Source organism: Alternaria atra, assembly GCF_907166805.1.
Source record: "Alternaria atra isolate CS162 genome assembly, contig: 21, whole genome shotgun sequence".
NCBI classification, from domain to species: Eukaryota; Fungi; Ascomycota; class Dothideomycetes; order Pleosporales; family Pleosporaceae; genus Alternaria; species Alternaria atra.
In genome coordinates, this window is record NW_025091319.1 from 4436008 (window position 1) to 4458026 (window position 22019).

Genomic DNA, 22019 nt, shown 5'->3' on the forward strand with positions numbered 1-22019 from the left:
GGGGAGGACGATGGGTTTGGCAGCCTTCTATTACTCTGGCTTTACATATCACACTCTGCTAGCGTTCACTTCGATGATGGATGTTTGGCCGCGGCATTCTTTTACCGCCGGTCACTATAAATACACTTTCTTATTACCAAACATGACTCTCCGCCTCGTGTTGAAACTAATCAGACGTCAACAGTACAAGATGCGTACCCCACGTGGCGCGGACCACGCGCGTTGCTGTCGTGGGCTAGCGCGAAACCCTGATCACAACAAACATTGCATATGCGGGAACGGGTGCATCAACACCAACCCTTATCGCACCCGGTCTACCGCCTTACCCAACCGCCGAGTAGCATAACGGCGGACAATTGCGGCATAATTGTGACAGCATAACATATCATGGCCGACCCGGGAATGTTCTCGGTGCGCCGTCAGGTGAGTACATGTTGCGGACCCCCTCCTGTCGCATCTCCTAACCACACGCGCAGACATTAGGACCAGTCAACAACAACTCGTCTGCCATTCCCATGCCAGCCTCAGCCATGAAGCGCTCGAGCTCTATCAACAACATGCAGAATCCTCAATTCCCACCCAACCACGCGCGATCGAAAAGCGGGAGTAGAATGTCCCTCGCGCCAGGGCGTCCGAGCCAGCCCCTCTTCCCACGTTCATCCTCTGGTACAGACCTCGCTCAAGGCTTCCAGTCAGTACACCGCAACTCGACAAGCAACTTTGGCGCGAGCAGTGGGCGCAAGAGCTTTGCGCCAGGCGCCTCCATCTTCCAAACTCCAGCGCCGCCTTCTGGGCCAAACTTCGAACAGAGCGCACAGCGGAGGAGCAGTGTTTTCAAGTCGCGGACCTCGCATGTATCTGGACAGTCCGGCGTAAAGCAGTCTTTCTTCCAGACGGCGCCTATGCCATCCGTTCCCCCAACGGACCCGCGGCGACTCAAAGATGCAAGCACACGCCAGCACATGGCACAAGAGCTGCTCGAATACCTAACACAGAACAACTTTGAGATGGAGTCTAAACATGTCCTCTCAGCAAAAGCCATGACTTCGCCTACACAAAAGGATTTCAACTGCATGTTTCAATGGCTCTACAACCGAATCGACCCTAGCTACCGCTTCCAGAAATCCATCGACCAGGAAGTGCCAATACTACTGAAGCAGATGCGCTACCCCTTCGAAAAGTCCATCATGAAGTCACAGATCGCGGCTGTTGGTGGAAACAACTGGTACACCTTCTTGGGTCTCTTGCACTGGATGATGCAGTTGGCGCGTTTGATGCAGGCATACGAGGCTGGCACATACGACGATGCTTGCTTTGAGGCTGGCTTTGACGTTTCTGGAGACCGCATCATTTTCGACTTCTTGTCGGACGCTTACAGTACCTGGCTATCAGCAGAAGATGACGACGACGATGAAGAAGCACAAAAGAAGCACATGGAGCCCCACATCAGGACCATGGCTGCTAAATTCGATGCAGCAAATGCACAGCATCACGAGCAAGTCAGCCTTCTAGAGGCCGAGCACAAATACCTTCAAGAACAAATCGAAGAGCTAGGAAAGTCTGGCCCGAGGATCCAAAAGTTGGAGGAGCAGATTCGCATTCTGGAAGAAGACCGTGTCAAGTTCGAAAACTACAACAACTCCATGGAAGGAAAGGTCAAGAAGTACACCGATCGCTGCTCTTTCCTGGAAAAGTCAATTGAAGAAATCGAGGCAGAACTCGAGGCTTCAGAGAAGGAACAGCAAGAGCTACAAGCTATCATCGACGGCCGAGGCATGACCATTGCGGATATCGACCGTATGGCAAATGAAAGAGACCGCCTTGATACTTCTCTCCAAGCAACAACAGTTCGATTAGAGGAATCCAAGAAACGGGTTGCGGAAAAGGAAATCGCTGCGTCTCGCAAACTGGATGAACTCGAACAGACCATCGAACGATACAACAATCTGGGCTACCAGATCGGCGTTATCCCCTCTACAGCCGTCAACGCCAAGGGTCAAGACTATGAGCTCGTGCTCACCATTACCGACGGTCCCAACTTCTCGGGATCGCAGATGGGTGGCTCTTCGCAAGACGCATCAGATCGCCTGCTCCACGACGCGGGCACAGGATACTCACCAGCACATCTCCTCAACCTGGACCTCCGCGGTACAGTCAAAGCCAACATAATCGCACTCCGCAAAGAGATTGCCGAACGACGCAACCAAGCTTTAGAAGCCGACATGAACAACCACGATCTCCTGGACAAGATCAAAGAAGCCATGGACGACAAGCAAGCAGAAGTCGAAGCCCTAGGCCACCGCGTAGCACAAGCAGAAGAAGAGTTGGAAAAGTTACGCGAGATCACAAACACTCAAAAGAGTCAATCCGACGCTCAAATCGAGCGCATGGAGAAGGAATTGGGCCGCATGCGCAGCGGACTAGGAGAGAGTGTTCAGCTGATGGTGCAAAGAGAAATGGCCGTGAACATTGAGTAAGTGTTATTACCCTTCTCACTCCCTTGTTTGTTTGTTTTTTGACCTTGAACAAAACTAATCGCGTATATCAGGTACGAACAACTCCAACTCCGCGCCAACGCCCTCCGTGAAGAACTTCACACGGAAATCGAGCGTATGCTCGACGATATCGTGCGCTTCAAACTTCACGTACAGAAGAGTTTGGAAGAGTACGAGCAGTTTATTGCTGATGAGGTGGAGCGTAGCTGTGAGGAGCAGGATATGCTCGCCGAAGGTGAAGATGAGGACATGGTTGAGGAGGCGTAAAGCACGTTTGTGTGTAAATGAGGCATGGGTAATGAGTTGGCAATGAGCTTATGACGGAGTTCCCCGGTATTTTAGTATTTGTGGTTGTATGACGCTCCTGGACACTGTGCCAGCGTTAGGAGTTGCAAAGGGGGGGTTTTTTTTTGGGAGGGTTGTGTTTACGGATACCTTTCTGAGATACCTCTTGTCTTTTTTGTTTACCCGATTTTCGAGTTTGTTGTCCATAGGATGTATCTGATGTTGATCGTCATCACCTCCTCATCTTCATGGTATGAACGCTTCTGTGGTCTTGCTTCATGTATAGCTGTTGGGGTATCTAAATGCCTCGTCCCATCACCACAGCGCCCATCACCTTGATCGATCAATGTGCCTGTTTACTACCCAGCCATCAACCCTCTTCCACTCGTCATCATCATATTGCTCAACAGCTCAACTTGACTCTTCAATCCAGCCATTTCAATAGTCTTCTCCTTGACCTCCTTGGTCTTCTCCGTCAGCAGTCGCCGCAATTCCGCATTCTCCCGCCTGAGCTGATCAACCTCTATTTCAACAACTTCGGGGGGAGCTGGGGGCCGTGGGCGGCCGTCAAGCGAAGGATCGATACTTGAGTCTTTTCGAGTGGGTGGGAAGGGCACGGGAGGTTTAGAGGCGTGGCCAGCGAGGTGTCGGTATGGATATGGTGGCTGCTGCGCGTGTCGTTGGTTGGGCGGATTCATGCCGGTTTCGCTGACATGGGCAGTGTCGTGGGCTTCGGCGTCGTCGTCGGAGCTGTTGAGGCCATCGCCGACCTGCTGGCCAGCTGCCTTCCTCGCCCTCTTAATCTGCGCTCGTATATTGTACACGTCGCGCTTAAAGATATGTATACCGGGTAGTCTCGCTTGTAATACCTCTACCGTCCTTCCTACGCCTCGGTCGCGACCCTGGTTTGGTTCGCCCTTCCGTAGCATTTCCTGTTCCACAATCTTCCAAACGAGCCCCCCACGTTCAAGGCTGTGTTGGGGCCTCCTCGGTGCTTGTGTGGACGTGCTTTCAGTGTCCTCGTTGCCATCGGCTTCCACATCCACGTCGTCGAGAGTATCCTTGCTATCCGATAGGCTCAACTTGGCGAGTTCCTCCTTCGCCGTGACGCCTCCTACTCCAATGCGTCCGCCAACGACACCCCATGTCCTCTTCCGCTGGACAGCCCATCCCGCACTTTGGCGCCCAAGGTGGTTGTGTTGTGCTTCGCCCACGCGCAACAGCCATGTGCCGTCGTCCTGCTTCCTGCCCTCGATCCACATCTTGCACCCCGTCTTATAGCTAACTCTGTTCTTCCTGATTCTCGTCTCGGCTGTGAGCTTGTGTGTATTCTTCGGTTGACCATAGCAGACACAGGCGAGTTTGATGCGGGATCGATTTTTAGCCGTCGTATTGATGGATAGTGCGTATCCATTTTGGGAGGCGTGCGACTGCGCATAATCGTGAAGCGCCTGCCATGAAGCGTGTACCGAGTTGGAAGGCGGGAGCATAGCAAATCGACTGTCGGACGCTTCGTTGCTTACGGGTGGTAGTGCTGAGTTGTGCCGGATGCCGATGTAAGGAGCTTCTGACGTAGGGCTATTGACGTTGCAACCATGATGCTGGTCGGCTGAAGACTGCTGGAACTTCTGGTGCTTAATCGGCGTGTCGTTTGGGGAGTAGCTGTCCTCGCGCTGTGGCCCGTGACTGTTCATACTCGCGGCATGTTGTTGCGCGTCGGTGGTGGTGGGCTCGCAATAGGCTGCCATGCTGCTGTGTTGGGCTGCAACATGATGATGCGACGCTGGAAAGACATCGTAAGCTGGCTGCGGGGTCGCGACTGCGTTGCCGTGACTATACGTAGGCACTTGGTCGAAGTTGTGATGGTGGCTGAAGGTGGCTGTCATGGTTGGTTTGATATGGAGCAGCTCTTGTTACGTTCCGGATCACTTCAGCCGCGGGCGTACGGCGCTGTGCAGGTGTCCGTCACCTGCGCACGTCGCGAATGTCCCCAAGATATGAGCAATATGCCTCTGGTCAATGCTACCATATTCGGGCGGAAATATCGAGGCTCAGATGAATCCATCTTTGGTACGTCGCCTTTTGCGCATCAGCCGATTGGCCCCTCGGAACTTTTGAGCATCAAGGTTGCCGTCACAACAAAGCAAAGCAAACATCATTAGAACATGAATCAACCACTACTTTAGTCACACCAGAAAGCACTCGAGATATCTTCTTTAGTCGTAGCGATTTTCATATACTTCAACATAGGTCGAAGTAGCTCTACTCCCTCAAAGTAACGTCCACCCACATGTCCTTGATCTCCCATAGCCCAAGGGAATTGAATGTCTTCCACGGCTCCAATGGGTTGATCAATGACAGGTCAAAGTGTCTCAACAACTCAAAGACACACTTATGTATCTCGATCAACGCAATATTGCGTCCCAAGCAAAGCCATCGACCGTAACCAAATATCATATCGTTAGTCTTTGTCATCCTGGCTAGACGCTCCTTTGCATCTGCACTGCTCGTGTCAACGAGCCAGCGTTCAGGACGAAATGTACCGCAGTCCTCGCCGTAAAGGGTGCGGTTGTTGCGGTGCATGGTCCAGGCCGAGTAACCAACCAAAGTGCCGCCAGGGATGAAGTGTTCCTTGTTGTCGATAGTTACGACGTCCCCTTCATCTGGCGTAACTCTTGAGAAGAGGTTGGCAACTGGCGGGTGTATCTAGGGAGGATATCATCAGCGTATGCTTATGCAATGACCAATGTCAGTCAAAAGAAGACTAGACTTACCCGCATTCCTTCCCGAACAACAGCACCCAGATATGGTAGTTGGCGCACTTTAGTATCCGAGATGATACCAGGAGATGCAGGAGCCGTGCCGTTCTCAACTGCCTCATCAACCTCAGCCTGTAGCTTTGCGTACACACGCGGGTGGCTCATGATATAGAGCAGAATAATCCGAATAGCAGCAGCCGTGGTGTCAGAGCCAGCGAGGATCTGCTCGAACACCTCTTGAACTAAGCATAATCAGTTATTCGACGCTCAAGTATCTTATATGATAGCCCTCGTGTCACCTACAAAGATCATTTCCTGAGAGACCATGGCGAACGAATGATGCGAACATATCAGACTTTTCGTCAGTTGACTTCATCATCCTGGATTTGACTATCTTTCGAGCTTGAGCCATCATGTTGCCGAACCCAGTGGCATCCTTTTCCGACGGACTGATGGCAGGCCCGATGATAGACGTGTCTCTAAGCCAGGCTATGCCCATTGCAAAGGCTGTGTTTCCAATCTTGAGGCCTGCTTCGCTTGACTTCAGGTAGTCTTTGAGGTCTTTGTCGGCTTTCAGATCACCAAACGCTTCTCCAAGGCCAACATGACTGATAACATCCAACGTGAAGAAGGGGATCTTCTCGGCTAGATCCATCGGTTTAGATGGCTCCGTTGATGCTATTGGTACTGCATACTTGTGCACCAAGTCTATGAGCTCTTTGACATGAAGGTCGATCGAAGGCTCAAGTGTCGGGTTCTCTTTACCAGAGTACTACAGCACGTTAGATGATGTGCAGCCTAATCGCCTGGCCAGTTATGTATTCGGAAGAGATGCGCAATCTCATCACTCAGGCTGTTATTCACGTACCCCAGATGTCATCTTCTTGCGCCTTGCATCATGGCTATCATTGTCGCAATCTGTAAAGACATTGTCTTTTCCCGTCTCAAATCGAGCAGAATGGTAGTACCACGACGACCTCGTATATGGCGAGCGCACTGCATTGATTCGTGCCCAATATTCTGGGTCCGATGTTATAAGATGGTTCGGTGCAATCCTGGCAATCGGCCCTAAAGGATAGAATTAGTGTCGGGGTCACGTAGCAATCCTCCTCTCCCAATACGTACCGTACTTCTCACAGACTTCGCCATAGTACCTAGGGGATTGACCACCGACAACGGCGCTAGAATGCCACAGCCAAGAGAATCCCGTCGTCTTAGGTCCGGCGAATCGTCTCAAGCGCAAGTACTGTCGTATGCGGCCGACAGCAAAAAACGCCACAGCGACAAATGCGATGGCGTACAGGCGCCGTGAGACATTGTCAAGAGATGATTCGGGCGGAGTGGTGTCCATGGTTTGCCTGAAGTGGAGTCAGAGGGCAAGGATTCCAGGTCGTAGATGATGAACGAGTCTCATGAGAGTCGTTCCTATCGGTGGGGTAACACTCGCTGAAGGCGCGTGCGGTGTTGTGCGCTATGTAATTAGTGGAGCGCGCCGCTGCAAGCTCCTGTGGAATTGGTTGTTGGTCGCTTTTATCGGTCAAGGACCGACTGGACATTGGACAATATGCGGAGCTCGCAGCGGCATGATGGCAAGAGTTGTGAGTTGTGAGTTGTCAATACCTAGGTGCGCCCCACCGACAAGCAGCAGCTTTGGCGGAAGCCACAGCGACATCTAGAACCCATGTCCATTCTTTATGGAGAGTAGTGAGAACCTGAGTAGTTTGCAGGCGTCGTGGCATGTCAGGGTTGTTTGCGCTAGCGTTGTGCTGTTGATTTTCAAGGTTCCCTTGTTGAGCGAAGATGACTGATGTTTGCACAAGCCGGCGAGATAGCGCAGTGCCGCAGCGACAAGTCTTGTCCTACATAAGCAATGCTTTCGTCGTGGTGATCATCGCAATCAAATGTCGATGGTTCAGGTAACGCAATACAGCGAATCACTGTGCGGAGACGACTCCGGTCGAAAACCGGGTTGCAGCCCGGAATGTCGAGCGTGCAGGAGGCTCCCGCGATCTCGGTCCACAAACCACGTTTTCTGCCCTATATGCACGTTTGTCTGGATGGAGCACTTCGGACGTCAGCGCCTTTCTGTTCTAGCCTTGTGGAGAAGGGCACCTTGCCCGTCCTTCCACCCGGGCAGTGTCTCTGACGGCATCTACCGCTTCAAACGTTTCCCTCGTTTTCTCAAACCTCCTCCTAGATTTGACTATCCATTTATGCATGATAAACTCGTTCAAGAGTCATCACAAGACGTCGGGGCGTTGAACATACACTCGCTTATCAAGTTGCTCCATTTCTTCCCATGCCTGCTGCACGATTAAGGCACAGTTACGGCTACTGACCCTTGACATTTGATTGCCGCGGATAGTGCATGTAGCAGGACTGGTGCGCCAAGATCGTTCTCCACGCAATTATTCATTAGTGTCACTGCGAGATCACTTCACAAAGTTAAATAAAGTTTCAACAATGGCAGACCTTGGAAAAGAAAAAGGAAAAGAGAAGGAAGTTGTGAGCGAGTCAGCAGAGACGTCCAGAACGGTTGCACCTGCCATACCACCGACAGACCCTACTGCTTCATCAAGTGCAGCAGAAGATGCTGCTGCCTCTACAGATCCAGCACAAGCACCTGCGGCACCAACAGGACTTCCATCAGAAACCGTAGAAGGTCCTGCGCCAACTGCTCAACTCGTCAACCCATTTGTCTTAGTTGTGAGTGTATCAAGACTTTTCCTTACAACTAGATTGATTGCTCGGAAGCCATGCGCCACAGAGTATCCTTTGCCGTTTAACATTACCTCGAGAATCTTCTGACATGAGCAGGACAGCACAGACGACACGGACTCGGCTCTGGGCGACGACGATGCTAGTGACACAACATCCATCGCATCAACTATCCACAAAGGACGCTTCGAGAATGGACGTCGATACCACAAGTATCGTGAGGGCGAAAACGATTATTGGGGTCCCAACGATGAGGTGCAGAATGACCAGCTCGATATTGCACACCACATGTTCCTCATTCTGCTTAATCAGAAATTGCATCTAGCGCCTATCAAAGATCCAAAGAGGGTTTTGGATCTCGGGTGCGGCACGGGCATTTGGTGTATGGACATGGCCGATGGTGTGTCTCCCATTTTCTACCTCTACTAGGGATTACTCCAACAGCATACCTGTCCTAATTAACATGACTAACTCCATCTGCAGAATACCCCGGTGCCGAGATCCTCGGCGTAGACCTCTCTCCTATCCAACCCCAGTTCACACCTCCAAACTGCAAATTCGAGATAGATGACATCACCCTTCCATGGACGTTCTCACAGCCCTTTGACTTCATCAACATCCGCTCCCTATACGGTTCCATCGGCGACTGGCCTACGCTCTACACGCAAGTCTACAACAACCTCGAGTCAGGCGGCTACCTCCACGAACTAGAAATGAGCATCCAGTTCAAATCCGATGATGGCACGCTGACGAAAGACCACGTCCTATCGACTTGGAGCGATCTCTTCCACGAAGCATCGGAGCGTTTTGGTAAATCTTTCTACGAAGTCTGGAATTTGTCGACGTATATCCGTAATGCGGGATTCGTGGATGTCGAAGAACGAGTGTACAAAGTTCCTGTGAATGGGTGGCCGGCAGATCCTCATATGAAGGAGTTGGGAAGATGGAACTTGTTGCATATCACCCAGGGAGCAGAAGGGTGGGGACTGTATCTGCTGACCAAGGTTATGGGCTGGTCAGTAGAGGAGGCCCAGGTTTTCTTTGCAAAGTTCAGGGCGGGAGTGAAGGAGAGGAAGGTACATGCGTATTTTGAGGTCGTGGTTATTCATGCAAGGAAACCTTAGTGAGAGGCAGCATGTCTGAGAAGGGGAACGAGGACGACGCTTATAGGAATAGTGCTATTGTTAGTGAGGCATGGATATGTGACACTTAAGGCTCACCCAGAACGTTGCTGGTACATGGTTTTATTTCGTAGTGATGCATCGCTCATTAATGTATTACTTTAAAGCCAGGGTATACGCGTAGGGGATATCAATCTGAACCAAATGCCTACCTCACTTCTATTGCTGCTGTGTGGCCAAGCCTACCTGCGGTCAGGAGGTGGGGTGGCAGTCTTGGGAACCTCCCCCGACTTTGGGTCAGGAAGATGTGACACACTCGGAAGATCAGCTACGGTTGTCGACTGCTCTTCCTTCTCTTTGCTATCTTTGATGATAAGCGGCTCCTGGGGCGAGGAGGCAGGCGTAATCTTCCCGCTATCCCTTATCCTGGCCTTTGACTGATCACCAAAGATGGAGTCGGTGTCCTCGTTCATGGAAGAAGCGCTGCTAATACGTCCTGACTGTCCTTCTTCAGCGGCGAGGCGTTCTTTTTCGAGACGGGTCTCGCGACCGCGCTTGTGACAGTACCAGAAAACGAATAGCAGTACTAAACTATGTCAGCTCAGCCCATACATGATATAGACACGGGATACGTACCGAAGACTGCCAAACTCATAATGACGTTGGTTCCAGTTGCCAAAGCAGGGAACCTGAACTTCAGGAAGTTCACAATACTTCTCAGCGCTGTTGCAACAGCACCCTGAGCAGAAACCAGCGACTTTAAACTCGGCACTTTGGGCACTTGAGGAAGCATAGATCTCTTGCTCTTGGGTTTGCTGGATCCAGAAGCTGCTTGTGCATCAAAGCCAGGCTTCTCCGCCGATGCAGCCATCAGCTCAGGGCCGAGAGTGGCTGTGAGCTTGGCCGGCAAGCTCTTGACCAGGTTCTGTAGGAAAGGAGGAAGATTGCCGTACATCTTTTTGAGTTGATTGTCGTAGTCAGTGAAGAGCTTCTCGAGGTCGTTGTAGGCTGTTGGCACTCCGTTGATGAGATCTTTGAGAACCTGGGTGAATTTGTTGAGGAGCTCTTCCGACTCTTTGCTGAAGCTGAAGACGCGGTTGTTGACAGCTGAGAGGTTGAGTTGGTCCAGTATCTCGGTCAGCTCCTTGTCCTCTTTCTGTGCATCAGTGAGCTCGGCAGCTTTGGCGGATTCGGCGGCAGCATGGAGATCATCTGCGAACTGGGTTCTGTCCTTCTCCGTGACTACTATCTTTTTGTCTTTTGAAGCCTTTTCTCCGTCTTTCCTGTTGAACTTGGGCAGCTGGAAGTAAGACATGACGCTCTTCTTCCTGCCTAGCCCTCCATCAGTAGCCTTCCCTTTGCCCTTTTCGCTAGCATCAGCAGTGGTCTCGGGCGGACTTATGGGAAGCGGCACTTTATCTGCATTGTCCAGGAGGGCTGTCTGGGCATCTCTGCCAACCTTCTTCTCGCCATTGCTGTCGACTACTTCTGTTCGCTGAGGGAGAGGTGGGGGAGTGCCTTCGGGCTCCGAAGCGATGGCGGCAAGTCGCTCAAGGAATCTTTGGTCTTCGGCGTCGAGAACAGGATCGCTGCCTACTTCTTCGCTGGCATCGGCGACAGTCGGTGCTGGCGGGGAGGGCACGGGGCCGCTAGGCCCGGCGGCGGGTTCTTCAATTCTAGGAACAGCACCATCCTCTACTTTCGGTACGGCAGATTCTGAGACTTTGGGAGGGTCTTCGATAGGTGGCGCCCCAGGCTTCTGCTTGTTCTGAGGAAACAGCTGCTTGGACTGTCGGCGCATCTTCTCCAGATAGGATGCCATGGTGAATGTGCGCGTCGGCGTTAGATGGTGATGGGGGATGAGTGGGGTGCGAGGTCGCGCTGTGAGATTGGGCGTTTGCAGGATAGATATTTCAGCTTAGATTTGACACGGATTGCTTGGGGGCGATCTTCCAGGCTCGGCGGCGCTCAGCATGTCGTCGTGGGCGCGTTAGAAGCCCTGATTGTGGTCCCGCGTTTACAAGCGTTACGTCATGGGCAGGGGTGTCGTTCTAGAGCTCGCGCCACGCTATGAGGGGCGGGGAGCGCTACGCCCTTGGCTTCACACATCGCGACGCGTCAAACTTCACAATGACTACAAGAGCTTGGTTGATAGATCAAATTCGAACCAGCATGTTCCGGACTACAATTTTTACCTATCGCGACCTTCACAGGTTCCAGTTGCTACAAACTCAGGTCGCTGATATCTGACTAACCTCACACGGATCATCGTCGGCGAATCACCCGCCGCAAGCATTGGATATGTACCCAAGTATTGCACTCGAGCATCACTATTCAGGCTTGAAGCATCTCAACCGCTCGATATATTCACGCTAAATCCTTCCTGGATAATCACAGTAACGTAGCGATCTGCTCGCTTTCCTTCCTCGCTCGGCTTCGTTTACAAGGCCAATTTTTGATCATCTTGCAAACCCTCCTCCATCCTGGCCTGACATAAAAGGGCTATTCTTTGGAGCAGGAATATAATGGCTATAATAAATTAACTTAGCTTCTGTACGAGCCGCTGCCGTCGAGTCGATGGCCTACAAGCTGTTTCCAGTTCCCTGGTTGGCGACATCAAGATTGAGCGTGACGAAAACCGGGTATTCCGTCAATCATTACTCACACCTTCTGTTCAATCATTTAAGATAGTTCCATTTCGAACATTTGTATGCTTTCAAGTAGAAAATCCTTGGTCTGTCAGGGGTGGGGTCCGGGTTACACACTACAACAAGGCTTTACCCATTTCCTCGGCCTAATCGTATTTCAAACGTGGCTGTCAATCACAAGCGCTCTCCATGGTATGCATTTTCTAAGAGACAGGAGTATTGCCGCGGATAATCTCTCACTTCAGCTTGTCTCCTGATCACTCCGAAGATCACCAGATCCGAGTTTTAAGGAGATCGCTTCGTTTACAATGGTAGCCAGAATTATGTATACGCCATAACAACATGGCTATGGGGGGTTCGAGGACCGAGCCCTCATCACCTATCCTATATCTCACGTGTAAGTGACGAGGGGTAATCTGGATCGCGTACTCCCGTTGTTTCCGACGTCCCCCTTCTCCAGTACATAAGCAATATCCTACTTGATTTCCTCGTCTCTCCCCTACCCCACTCAACCGCCGCATCAATTTGGGAGTAAGTCACTACCGCTTCAGTCTATGCAAAACACTTGCGCTAGTCTTATTGAAGCCACTGGTTAAACAAAGTGCGCGATTCGACTGTCCACCTTTACCTTTGGCAACTACAATTTGCTGACGCGTTCGCTTACCGATAGCCTGATAGGCTACCGTGCGGTTATCTAGAGCATCAATACGACACACGCATTCGAAAACAAGTGATGGTGTCCCACTCCACACCACCAACACTGAACATATCCCCGCCGTACCCAGCACTGCAACCAACAACATGACTGACCAGGCTCTCATCTTCGACGGTAAGTACCTTGGTGTATGCCTTGCCTACGCATCATACCGACCAATTTTACAGGCGAAGAGCCGCTTGACCAGATCGATTTTGAGGAGGGCTTGAACGATGACGATTTCATCGAGGACGCTGCCCAGTCGGCCGACGATGTAAGCACAGAACTCGACTATCAAATCATAGCTGACTTCAGCCTAGTTCGACAATGGCGACTTCGAGCTCGACGGCTTCGATGATCTCGGTATCCCTCAATACAATGATGAGGACGAGGCAGATGACTATGATCCGGAGTATGACGACAACATCACTGGCCCGAAGCGCAAGCGCGCTCGACCTAACAGTCTCCCTAAGAAGCGTCAGCCCTTCCAACGTTCTGTCACCGGTGCTCAAACCCACAATGCCGAGGCCTTCATTTTGGACGAAGACAATGATTTCCTCTACAAGCAGTCTTCCCGTGTTCCTGGTACCTTCGGCCGCTGTGACCGTCGTAAGGGAGAGAGTCTTCCGGCGTACCATAAGCGTGTCTCTCATGAGCTGGACTCCGACGACGAACTCATGATGCAGATGCGTGAGAAGGGTTTCAGCGATCGCCAGATTGCCGACAGGCTTGCTAGGGACGGTCGTGTTCGCTACGACCCGAAGTCCATCTCTACACGCATCATGCGCATCCGCCTTGCGCAGGCTGACAATGTCGATTTCCTTCTGAAGGAAGGCTACAAGGAATGGGAGTACGCCGATGTAAGTTTCTAGTGAAGTGACTTCCACTTGTGACTTCGCTAATATATATTCTAGGACGAACTACTAATCCAGGCTCACGCTCTTGCGGACATCGAGATCAACTACGAGATTGAGCGTATCCGCGCTTGGCGCTTCCGCAAAGTCTCTGAGTACATGCGCCGGCTTAACAAGGACGCTCTCTTCTCTGCCCTTGCCTGCCGTGAGCGCTACAATTCCATCATGGAAGGCACAGCCCGCATTCCCACAGAGATAGATGACGACCCTGGAGCCCGCCGTGCTGACATGGAGGAATTCCGTATGACCCGCGAGAAGACCCGTACCGAAGAGAAGGCCAAGCAGGACGCTCAGGACGCTGCTGAAGCTAAGGCTAAGAGTGATACCAAATCTCGTAACGCTCAAAAGGCTGAGGAGATCGCCAACAAGCGCGCCGCCAAAGAATCGGAGAAGGCGAACCGCGCCATGGCCCGCGCTGCCCAAGCTCAGATCCGTGCTGCTCGAGCTATAGACAATGTCAACACCAAAGCTCAGCGCAATAACCAGCTCAAGAACCAGAAGAAAGCTCGAGAGGTCAAGAAGCCCGCCGCAAATGAGATTAGTCCTTCTACTCTCAACAACAGCAAGAAGGTGCCTTCCGAGACCTCTGACCTACGTTCTTACCTCTCCGTCCCCGACCTGAAGAAGATGTGCGAAGACCGCGGTCTAGATCTTCCAAGGAGGATGAAAAAGGATAGTCTTGTGCAGGCTCTCATGGACGCAGATGATGAGTTCAGCCAGAACGACCTCAAGAAGATGTGTCGCTCCAAGGGCTTGAATGCTAATGTTAGTAAGTTGCAGATGAAGCACCAGCTGGCGTTGGCCTCCGCGCAAGCTTATGGATCGTATGGCAAGGGTGTTGCCGCTGCGACTGCGGTGGAGGATGGCGATGACGAGATGGGTATGGATGAGGAGTAGAGGGGGTTTGGTGTTTGGTTGGGGCTTCTGTGGCTTCAATGTATCAAAATTGGAGTAATGTGGTATGAAGACCAATTCGAGTCTTGTCAGGTTGGACGATACGTGCAGTGCTTGAGCACAGCTGATGAATGTGTATGCCTCAGGGTGGGGTTCGAGTTTGACAGCTCACTGGTAGGAAAACATTTCCGTTCCTAAAATCAACAGAGTTCTTGTCGCTGAGCCCATTGTTCGCAATCAGAATATGCCGTAACCACCAATGGTCCAAACAAAGAATTAATATAGGTATACGTGTCCAACTCTGATCGAATCGGTTCACGATTCGCCAGCATCCGGAACTCCCAACACCGACTATGCACTGACGCAGTCTTATCCCTCTAATGGCCAAACGTAGACATTCGGACATTTCGCAAGGGTATCTTCTGGCCACTACCAACACTCCCATTTCTGACCTCCCATCGCCACAAGCCGATTGAAGAGCTCGTCTCTCAACGGAAGTGCGGTGATGCGGTATTCATTGAGCTGCCGGTCAATGATGATCAAGCCATCAGCAACCTCACGTCCCATAGCCCAGCCAACAACCAACTTTGCCTTCCAGCCAAAGCCACCCACCTTCTTCATTTCCATGATGTCGCCAACAGGAAGACTCCATGACGGATGCAGATCCTCTCTATCTGTGCTACCAATCTTTTCGATAGTCTTGTCCGTGGAGAAGGCGATGCAGGGAATTGTGGACTTGGTGGTGATGTAAACATGCCCTCGCTTGCCATCATGTCGGGCTTTGAACTCGACAGGACCGGATGTGAGATCCATTCCCTTAGGTGGTACCGCTCCCAGTCTGTTTTTGGCATGAGTGGAACCGGCAGCGGCTTTGACCTTATCGGCTGTCATGGTGGTTTCAACGCCACCTTTGACAGTGCCACGGAAGAAGTTAAGGATCTTAGTCCCCTTTTTACCGTGTTTACTGTCCTTGGCTTTGTCGATATCTTCGCCGCCTGTCTCGTGCGCGGTAGTAGGATCGTGTGCCATGGCTTCGTCGAGCTCTTCTTGTGTTGCATTGAGTGGCCAATCGGCACCTGTGGCGCGCAACTCCTCTTCGTTGATATCCACGGGCTTCTCTGGTGGCGGTTGTGCAACATGAGGCGGCGGTGGGAGTGGGGCTTTGTTTGCTTCGCCGATTCTGAGGAGGGTGATAGTGAGTTGGGCATTGGTTGGCACGCCCTTGAGTAGCGTGTTACGGAGCTCGAGTAGTTTCTGCCAGTTGGGGAATTTTCTGTTAAGGAGTGCCAGACCTCGTTGAATGACGGGATCACCAAAGAAGCCAAAGCCGACACCGAAGGTGACACCCTTCATGAACATGTACGAAGTTACAAACAGTGAGACTAGAACAAGCGGTGCCACTACGGCTGCAAGTCGAAGACGAAACTTGTCTTTTGGAAATGGAGAGGTTGGTTCAAGCATGCTGTGACCATATTAGTGACTGAAGATAAATACTAGCACTTGCTTGCTTACTTCGCGAATCGCTCCCATGTGTCAGTGACATCCGCAATTCCGTGCATGATTGGCCTCATTTTCGTCCACATGGCAGTCTCCATTGGGACTTTGGTCTTGTCGTGGTGTTTGTCAGATTTGATACCAGAAGCCTGATCTTTTGCATCTGCAGCGCTGATAGCGAGTCTGGTAGGATCCGGTACACTGCTATCAGGAGAGTCTTCATCCGGAGGCTCTCCCTGGGGGTGCTTGCCAGTCGCGCTTGACAGCGCGATGGACGCAAAACCGTTGACGAAGTTTGAAGCCTCTTGCTCAACAGCCTCACCCTTGTGGTTCTCGGGTGCTCCTGTAGCACTGTCCGTACTGCCCAAAGTTCCAGACTTCGGCTTCTGCACACCTCCCTTGGAGCTGACGAGGGCGATAGGTGCTGGTGGGAACATTGTCTCCCGAGCCGGAGGATATACAATGAGTGTAACCAGAGTCACCGCCATCAGCGGCATGATCACGTCGAGAAACCAGGCAGCAAAGTATGCGGAGCAGAACCATGCAGTGCGGCGAGTCTCCCTCCATGAGCGAATACGAACAATGTGCTTGCCAAATCCCATTAGACCAATGCCCTACGCACGGTTAAATCAAAAACGCCCGTAATTTACTCTCAAAGTGCTTACAATAGTCATGTACAAGCGTTCGATGTTAGCACGGAGCTTGTCTGGTGAAAATTCCTCCTCATCGGCGATGTTCATGTCCAAGCCTCCAGGAGGCGCTGTTGGAATCTCCTTGACATGGTACATTTGCTGCCCACAATCAGTACCAGAGTGTAGCGTTAGGCTCACAGGTCGCTCTCACCTTGTTGAAACGGCGTACCAACAGCCATAAATCCTCGTTACCCAAGCCTCCAACAAGTGGCTTCGCGACGAGTTCCTTAGGCTCGTTCCATCCTAGATCCACAACCTCATCTCCATGAGCTATTTGCGCTGCGCCTTTCCCTTCTGGAGGGGCTGCATGAGCAGCATCTAGAGCTAGCGCATGGCTCTCTGTAGGCGCATTTCGTAGAGTAGTGGACTTCCCCTCATGTTCAGTAGGATCCGTATCCGGGATAGGCAGTAGGTCTTTGTAGACCACACCTCCGGTCGACATGTTGACTTTGAGTGATAAGCGTCAAATATGCGCAAGTGTTGAGTAATAGAGGTTCAAGGGTTGCAAAGGAAGGAGTAGCCTTGCGATGTGTTCGCTTTCATACAGCAAGAAAGACGCGTAGGGCCGCAATCGCCCTTTACGTCATGCACACACTAGCGACGGCAAGCCACATGCATCAGTGGCGATCAGAAGCCGCGCGCCACTAGATTGGAACCCTACACCTCAACACCGTTGCGGCTCAATAAAACGTACGCTAAATATTAGCAACATGGTATTGAGCTTGTCACCATGTAGCCGCTTTATCACAGCTTCTTAGGTCTTCCCAGTGTCTGGGTGAACATGTGGATCTGACAGATCTATGCTGCCCAGAGCGATCATGATCTCCGAACCCCACCACATCTGGTCTCAACCCGTGTTTTCCCTGCTTCGATCCTTTCCGCCTTAGGTTAATCATGACCTTTTGGGCCCAGACATGCCAAAAAGGTGTTTCACTGCAAGATTGCGATGACTAGGCGAATTGCCGTGCTTTGCACAGACGGGTCTAGGTCTGTGACGTCATCGCTTGCACTGCGGAATGACTGTAACTTAGGATTGCTAAAGATAACCAATGAATAGTAAGTAGAGACAAGGTATCCAACTGTTCCGCCACTTTGCAAGTACACAACTACCTCTTAGCGATACAGCAAATAACACTAGTCCGTCCGATAAACCACAAGAAGCCAATAAACCTGATAGTGGAAAGGATCGCAGTAGCGTACAATAGGACGCGGAAGTATATGGGAGTACGGGTCTGGGAAGCTTCCTAGTGAGACATGTTAGTGAGAATGCACTACGTTCAAAGCTTCACCAGTACTTACACCAACGCCGACAGTAGCAAAGTCGTCGCTCGTGACTACGACACAAAGCACGAGATTCGAAAGCAGCCACGAGTAGACCAAGCCAGTGCGGAACGACCGGTACGAATCATCGGTATCTTTCCTCGCCGGCTTATCGTCACCTGTCTTTGCCATCGGTGCAAGTGCCCTATGAACAACTTTCTCGAAGCGACTGTCGATATCTTCTTGCTCCTGCTCCACTTCCTCAACCACGACGTCACCTGTGCCTTCGATAACGTTTGCAGATGGCAATGAGTCGCCTTTATCGGAGCCTTTTGTGCCCCAGGAAACGTCATGCCAATTGTTAAACGCATACACCATCAGTACATTGATGTAAGTCGACATGAGGAACAGGTACTGTGGAAACGAATGGAACATGTGCCAAGGGTCGAGATAGATGAAGGACGCGACGAAGTTGAAGCCGTAGATGGTTGTTAGTGCGAGGAGGATCAATCCCGCAACGCCCGTGTTGCCCCCGAAGAAGCTGTCGAAGAATGCCTTGCCCGAACTAAAGGAAATTTGATCACCAATTGGCTTCGAGCTGAAGGCGCGGTAGACAAGATAAGTGGTCAGGACGAGGATGTACCCCTGAATGAGGCCAAACACAACGAACGAGGCCATGTAGCTATGTCGAGATCCTTTCGGTCTGTTCCCCAGCGCAAGGATAAATTGTAAGATGAGGAAAGCCACGTAGGTGTACCCGATGATGTGGTTGAATATTGGTGTTATCTTGTCGCCAAATGGCCAACCGTGGTAATCAAGTAAAGGCTCGGGTGTACCGACAAGAGTCATGATGACAACGGTGGTAAGGTAGTAAGATGCGAGAGAGAACCAAGTGAAGATGACCTGAGCGATGTTATAGACCAACTGGATGTGAAGGAAAAAGAGACGGACGATGCCATGTCCCGAGCCATAAAGTCGGCCAAAATGTATGATAGCGTAGAGTGATGCAGCGAAGGATCCGTTGAGCCATCGCCGACGCTGGCCAATAAACTCAGCTGCTGAGTTTGGGACGTCGGTCTCGCCTTTCGACGCCTTGACGTATGAGAGATGCCTGTGAAGATGCGAAGTTAGATACATGTCTTGTATAAGGACTGTGTAAAACATGCCACTTTGATCCGGCTTTCGCCACTAGCTCGAAGCACAAGATGCGGTCTTCTGCCAAGAACATGTTCTTCTTGAAGATATTCATACCGTCGATGCCTTTCTTGCCGAGCTTCTTCGACAGCGTATGATCACCATGAAAGTACTGTTCTAATGGACGGCCCATTATAGCCCGAAAACGATATGCTGAAAATGCGCCTGGAAGCACACTGACATAGCCAAACGAGCTCTCCAGAGGCTTGTCAAGAACATTGGAAATCTTGTATTCGAAATTCTGGATTGCGACGAGCGGATTTAGCAACGCCTTGCCGCCTTCTAACATGGCATGGATCTCGCCGCATGCGCCTCCGAGGTCCTTGTCGTTATAGAAGGCTTCCCACAGCGCTAGAAGAGAGCGTGGTCCTGGCTTGGTACCTGCGTCGATAAGGATCGCAACCTCGGGGTTCAACATTCGGCCGAAAGCATTGAAGAGCCATCGATGAGAGTTGATCTTTTTGCTGTTGTTTTGTTTGAGACAGAAGATGAATTGTACAGGCGGCAGATTTGCAGCGTCTCCATCATTGGCAGGTCGAACGAGCTGTTGATCTGGAGTGATAGAGATCTGGCTAGTGTATTCGAAGATATGCGCGACTGTAGGTTTTCCATTCACGTCTTTTTTCAGCACTCCATCTTGGTATATTCCGACGGTTGCAAGGACATCGAATACTTCTTGATCGACGTTGTCGATGCCATCGAATATGAGACAGACAACAATCTTCTGCCAAGCGGGACCGCCGACATCCCAAAATTTTGACTTCTTCAGATTGGCGATATCCCGAATGTTTTTCATGGTTCCATGAAGCGTCCTAGCAAGCAGCCCCTTGTCCTCGTTGTAGTACGTGATTGCGATAAGTAGCTCCGTGTGGCGATTGTACATTCTCGGGCGCAGGTTGTACCCATTCGATAGTGTAAATTCGTCTGGATCAATAGTGGCTGCGGTATATCGCATTTGGGTAAACTCCTCTTCGTATGCGCCCTCTGCATTACGATAGCGAGGTTCGATAGCGTTTTGGACAGCGCTGGGGACGGGATAGTCAATACTAAGAACAGAACCTTGGATCAACTTGACTTTGCGTGTCTTGGAGCGCTTTACACCCATACCAACAGACACGCTGGGTAGATTATGTTGCCTCTGAACCCAATCGTCTTCGGATTGTACGTAGCTACCAGCGTCATAACCTCTGTTCTGTTCGAAATCGGTATAGGCCGGTGCCGCGATTGTTAGAGGATGTATTGGACTGTAAGTCTCTGTAAGACTATACACTGATGATGGAGTCGTACTTTTATGTCTTGAGTAATCATTAGAAGGAATGAGCGAGTCGTTGAGGAGGTGTTGAGTAGCCTCTTCCTGTTCGCTAGTGGGGTGGTATTGAAGCGGATGATACTGGACCTTGATTATCAGCAATCGCGATCTCTAATTCTACAGGGCAATAGTATCAGAACTGCTTACATCTGGTGTGGATTCCAAGTCCTGCAGCTGATGTCCTCGTTCGAGATCTACCATATCATTTTCGGATGCCATCTTGCGGAAGTAGAATGATCACGCCAAGTAGCTACACTTTGTTTTTGCAGCGAATAAGAGGCCTAATAACGCCGGCAACTCTTCGAAAGAGTCTATTTCTAGAGAAAAGATACTGAAAGGGTAGGACTGAGAAGTGTGAGTGGAACCGGAAGAGATGGAGAGAGGGAAAGAGAGAATCTCGCGATCGGCCACATCGTTCAATGCTACTAGGCACAGATCTGAAATCAATTGATCCTTGTCGTACCGCTGCTACCATCATCACCATTGGGTGCCCTGGATGATGACTATATCCAGTCGGGTCCGGCATTGCCAAGAGATGAAGAGGTGCTTTCCGCCGACTAAATTTAGAAACGGCCTGTAGGGGATGTTCCATGTAAGAACATGCAGAACAACGTTCACATTAGAAGACTTCAACAGCTCTAGATAAAGTCTCAGGGCACTGACCACAGGATTGTCATAGAGCCCGGTGGTGCTGAGAGCGTGGTGATTAGTACAACGCGTTCTCGAGCCGTGTGTTGTTTTCCCTGCGTTAGCGGCTTCTGGGAGCCAACTTCCGATTGGCTGTACGTGCGCCCCTCCAAATATTTCGTACATAGAGGATGCGATGTACGAAGTGATGTAGCCAGGCCCCCAACAGTCAGTCCGAGCACATCGGTACACGGAATTGCATGGGGTAACGTCGGCATCGAGCAGTTGAGAAGTGACGTTCATGCACAAGATTACATTACTATACTCTCTCAAAAGTATCTATCAAGTCTTTTTCATCCGTTACTATGGTCGAAACCATGATGCCATCATGCTTCACTCTTAGTTCTTCCTGACTACTACGTATGCAGGCCTAGTCCAAGTCAGACGTATCCAGCCAAGGAGCTTGCTTCATATCTCTCTTGCTTCCAATTGTCCTAAGCTCCAATCCGCTCCCCCTATTCTTCTCTGGGTTACTATTGGTTTGCCTCCGATAGCCGCGTGAGTCGTATGAGGTCTTCGAGCGAAAAGCGTTAACGAGGACGGCGAATGCAGGGCAGCAGCCAATTATGACAGCTGGTAGACATCAGCATGTATGTAAATAGACATATAAAGGTCTGACATACCGATGGCACACTCCACCATACCCCAGATAGCAAGCCAAGTAGGATCGAGTGGTTGGCCTGTAGCCCCAGGCTTTGCTGCGTTGATCGCAACCTGAGTGACTCGAAGACAGGCGAAGAGGATACAGATAACACCCGTTGCAAAGAGACACAGGATGGATATTTTCTTGCTGCGTGGCATCTGGAGATTCCATGTGAGCCATATCGGAAGTGCCATGACTGTATGAGTCGCCAG

At 51.0% G+C, this 22019-nt stretch overlaps 9 protein-coding genes across 9 annotated transcripts; 3 read left to right on the forward strand and 6 right to left on the reverse strand.

The window, feature by feature from the left end:
• Positions 1–387: 387 nt before the first annotated feature.
• On the forward strand, positions 388–2762 carry ALTATR162_LOCUS1910 (uncharacterized protein; the record flags this gene model as incomplete). The annotated part of the gene is made up of 3 exons (XM_043309510.1): positions 388–423; positions 477–2473; positions 2549–2762. 3 exons carry the CDS (start codon positions 388–390, stop codon positions 2760–2762), a joined length of 2247 nt encoding a protein of 748 aa, XP_043165445.1.
• Positions 2763–3139: 377 nt separating this feature from the next.
• On the reverse strand, positions 3140–4666 carry ALTATR162_LOCUS1911 (uncharacterized protein; the record flags this gene model as incomplete). Its single annotated transcript, XM_043309511.1, has 1 exon — positions 3140–4666. One exon carries the CDS (start codon positions 4664–4666, stop codon positions 3140–3142), a length of 1527 nt encoding a protein of 508 aa, XP_043165446.1.
• A 376-nt stretch (positions 4667–5042) lies between these two features.
• On the reverse strand, positions 5043–6890 carry ALTATR162_LOCUS1912 (uncharacterized protein; the record flags this gene model as incomplete). Its single annotated transcript, XM_043309512.1, has 5 exons — positions 5043–5486; positions 5555–5781; positions 5843–6311; positions 6408–6607; positions 6665–6890. 5 exons carry the CDS (start codon positions 6888–6890, stop codon positions 5043–5045), a joined length of 1566 nt encoding a protein of 521 aa, XP_043165447.1.
• A 1112-nt stretch (positions 6891–8002) lies between these two features.
• ALTATR162_LOCUS1913 (uncharacterized protein) lies at positions 8003–9381 on the forward strand (the record flags this gene model as incomplete). Its single annotated transcript, XM_043309513.1, has 3 exons — positions 8003–8245; positions 8357–8657; positions 8741–9381. The coding sequence occupies 3 exons, from the start codon at positions 8003–8005 to the stop codon at positions 9379–9381; spliced, it is 1185 nt and encodes a 394-aa protein (XP_043165448.1).
• A 239-nt stretch (positions 9382–9620) lies between these two features.
• ALTATR162_LOCUS1914 (uncharacterized protein) lies at positions 9621–11200 on the reverse strand (the record flags this gene model as incomplete). The annotated part of the gene is made up of 2 exons (XM_043309514.1): positions 9621–9964; positions 10015–11200. The coding sequence occupies 2 exons, from the start codon at positions 11198–11200 to the stop codon at positions 9621–9623; spliced, it is 1530 nt and encodes a 509-aa protein (XP_043165449.1).
• Positions 11201–12827: 1627 nt separating this feature from the next.
• Positions 12828–14531, forward strand: ALTATR162_LOCUS1915 (uncharacterized protein; the record flags this gene model as incomplete). The annotated part of the gene is made up of 4 exons (XM_043309515.1): positions 12828–12855; positions 12909–12994; positions 13041–13580; positions 13635–14531. The coding sequence occupies 4 exons, from the start codon at positions 12828–12830 to the stop codon at positions 14529–14531; spliced, it is 1551 nt and encodes a 516-aa protein (XP_043165450.1).
• A 426-nt stretch (positions 14532–14957) lies between these two features.
• Positions 14958–17156, reverse strand: ALTATR162_LOCUS1916 (uncharacterized protein; the record flags this gene model as incomplete). The annotated part of the gene is made up of 4 exons (XM_043309516.1): positions 14958–15990; positions 16041–16636; positions 16688–16813; positions 16866–17156. The coding sequence occupies 4 exons, from the start codon at positions 17154–17156 to the stop codon at positions 14958–14960; spliced, it is 2046 nt and encodes a 681-aa protein (XP_043165451.1).
• A 664-nt stretch (positions 17157–17820) lies between these two features.
• On the reverse strand, positions 17821–20696 carry ALTATR162_LOCUS1917 (uncharacterized protein; the record flags this gene model as incomplete). The annotated part of the gene is made up of 4 exons (XM_043309517.1): positions 17821–17958; positions 18014–19085; positions 19144–20564; positions 20625–20696. The coding sequence occupies 4 exons, from the start codon at positions 20694–20696 to the stop codon at positions 17821–17823; spliced, it is 2703 nt and encodes a 900-aa protein (XP_043165452.1).
• Positions 20697–21534: 838 nt separating this feature from the next.
• ALTATR162_LOCUS1918 (uncharacterized protein) lies at positions 21535–22001 on the reverse strand (the record flags this gene model as incomplete). The annotated part of the gene is made up of 2 exons (XM_043309518.1): positions 21535–21737; positions 21788–22001. 2 exons carry the CDS (start codon positions 21999–22001, stop codon positions 21535–21537), a joined length of 417 nt encoding a protein of 138 aa, XP_043165453.1.
• Between the last annotated feature and the right edge of the window lie 18 nt (positions 22002–22019).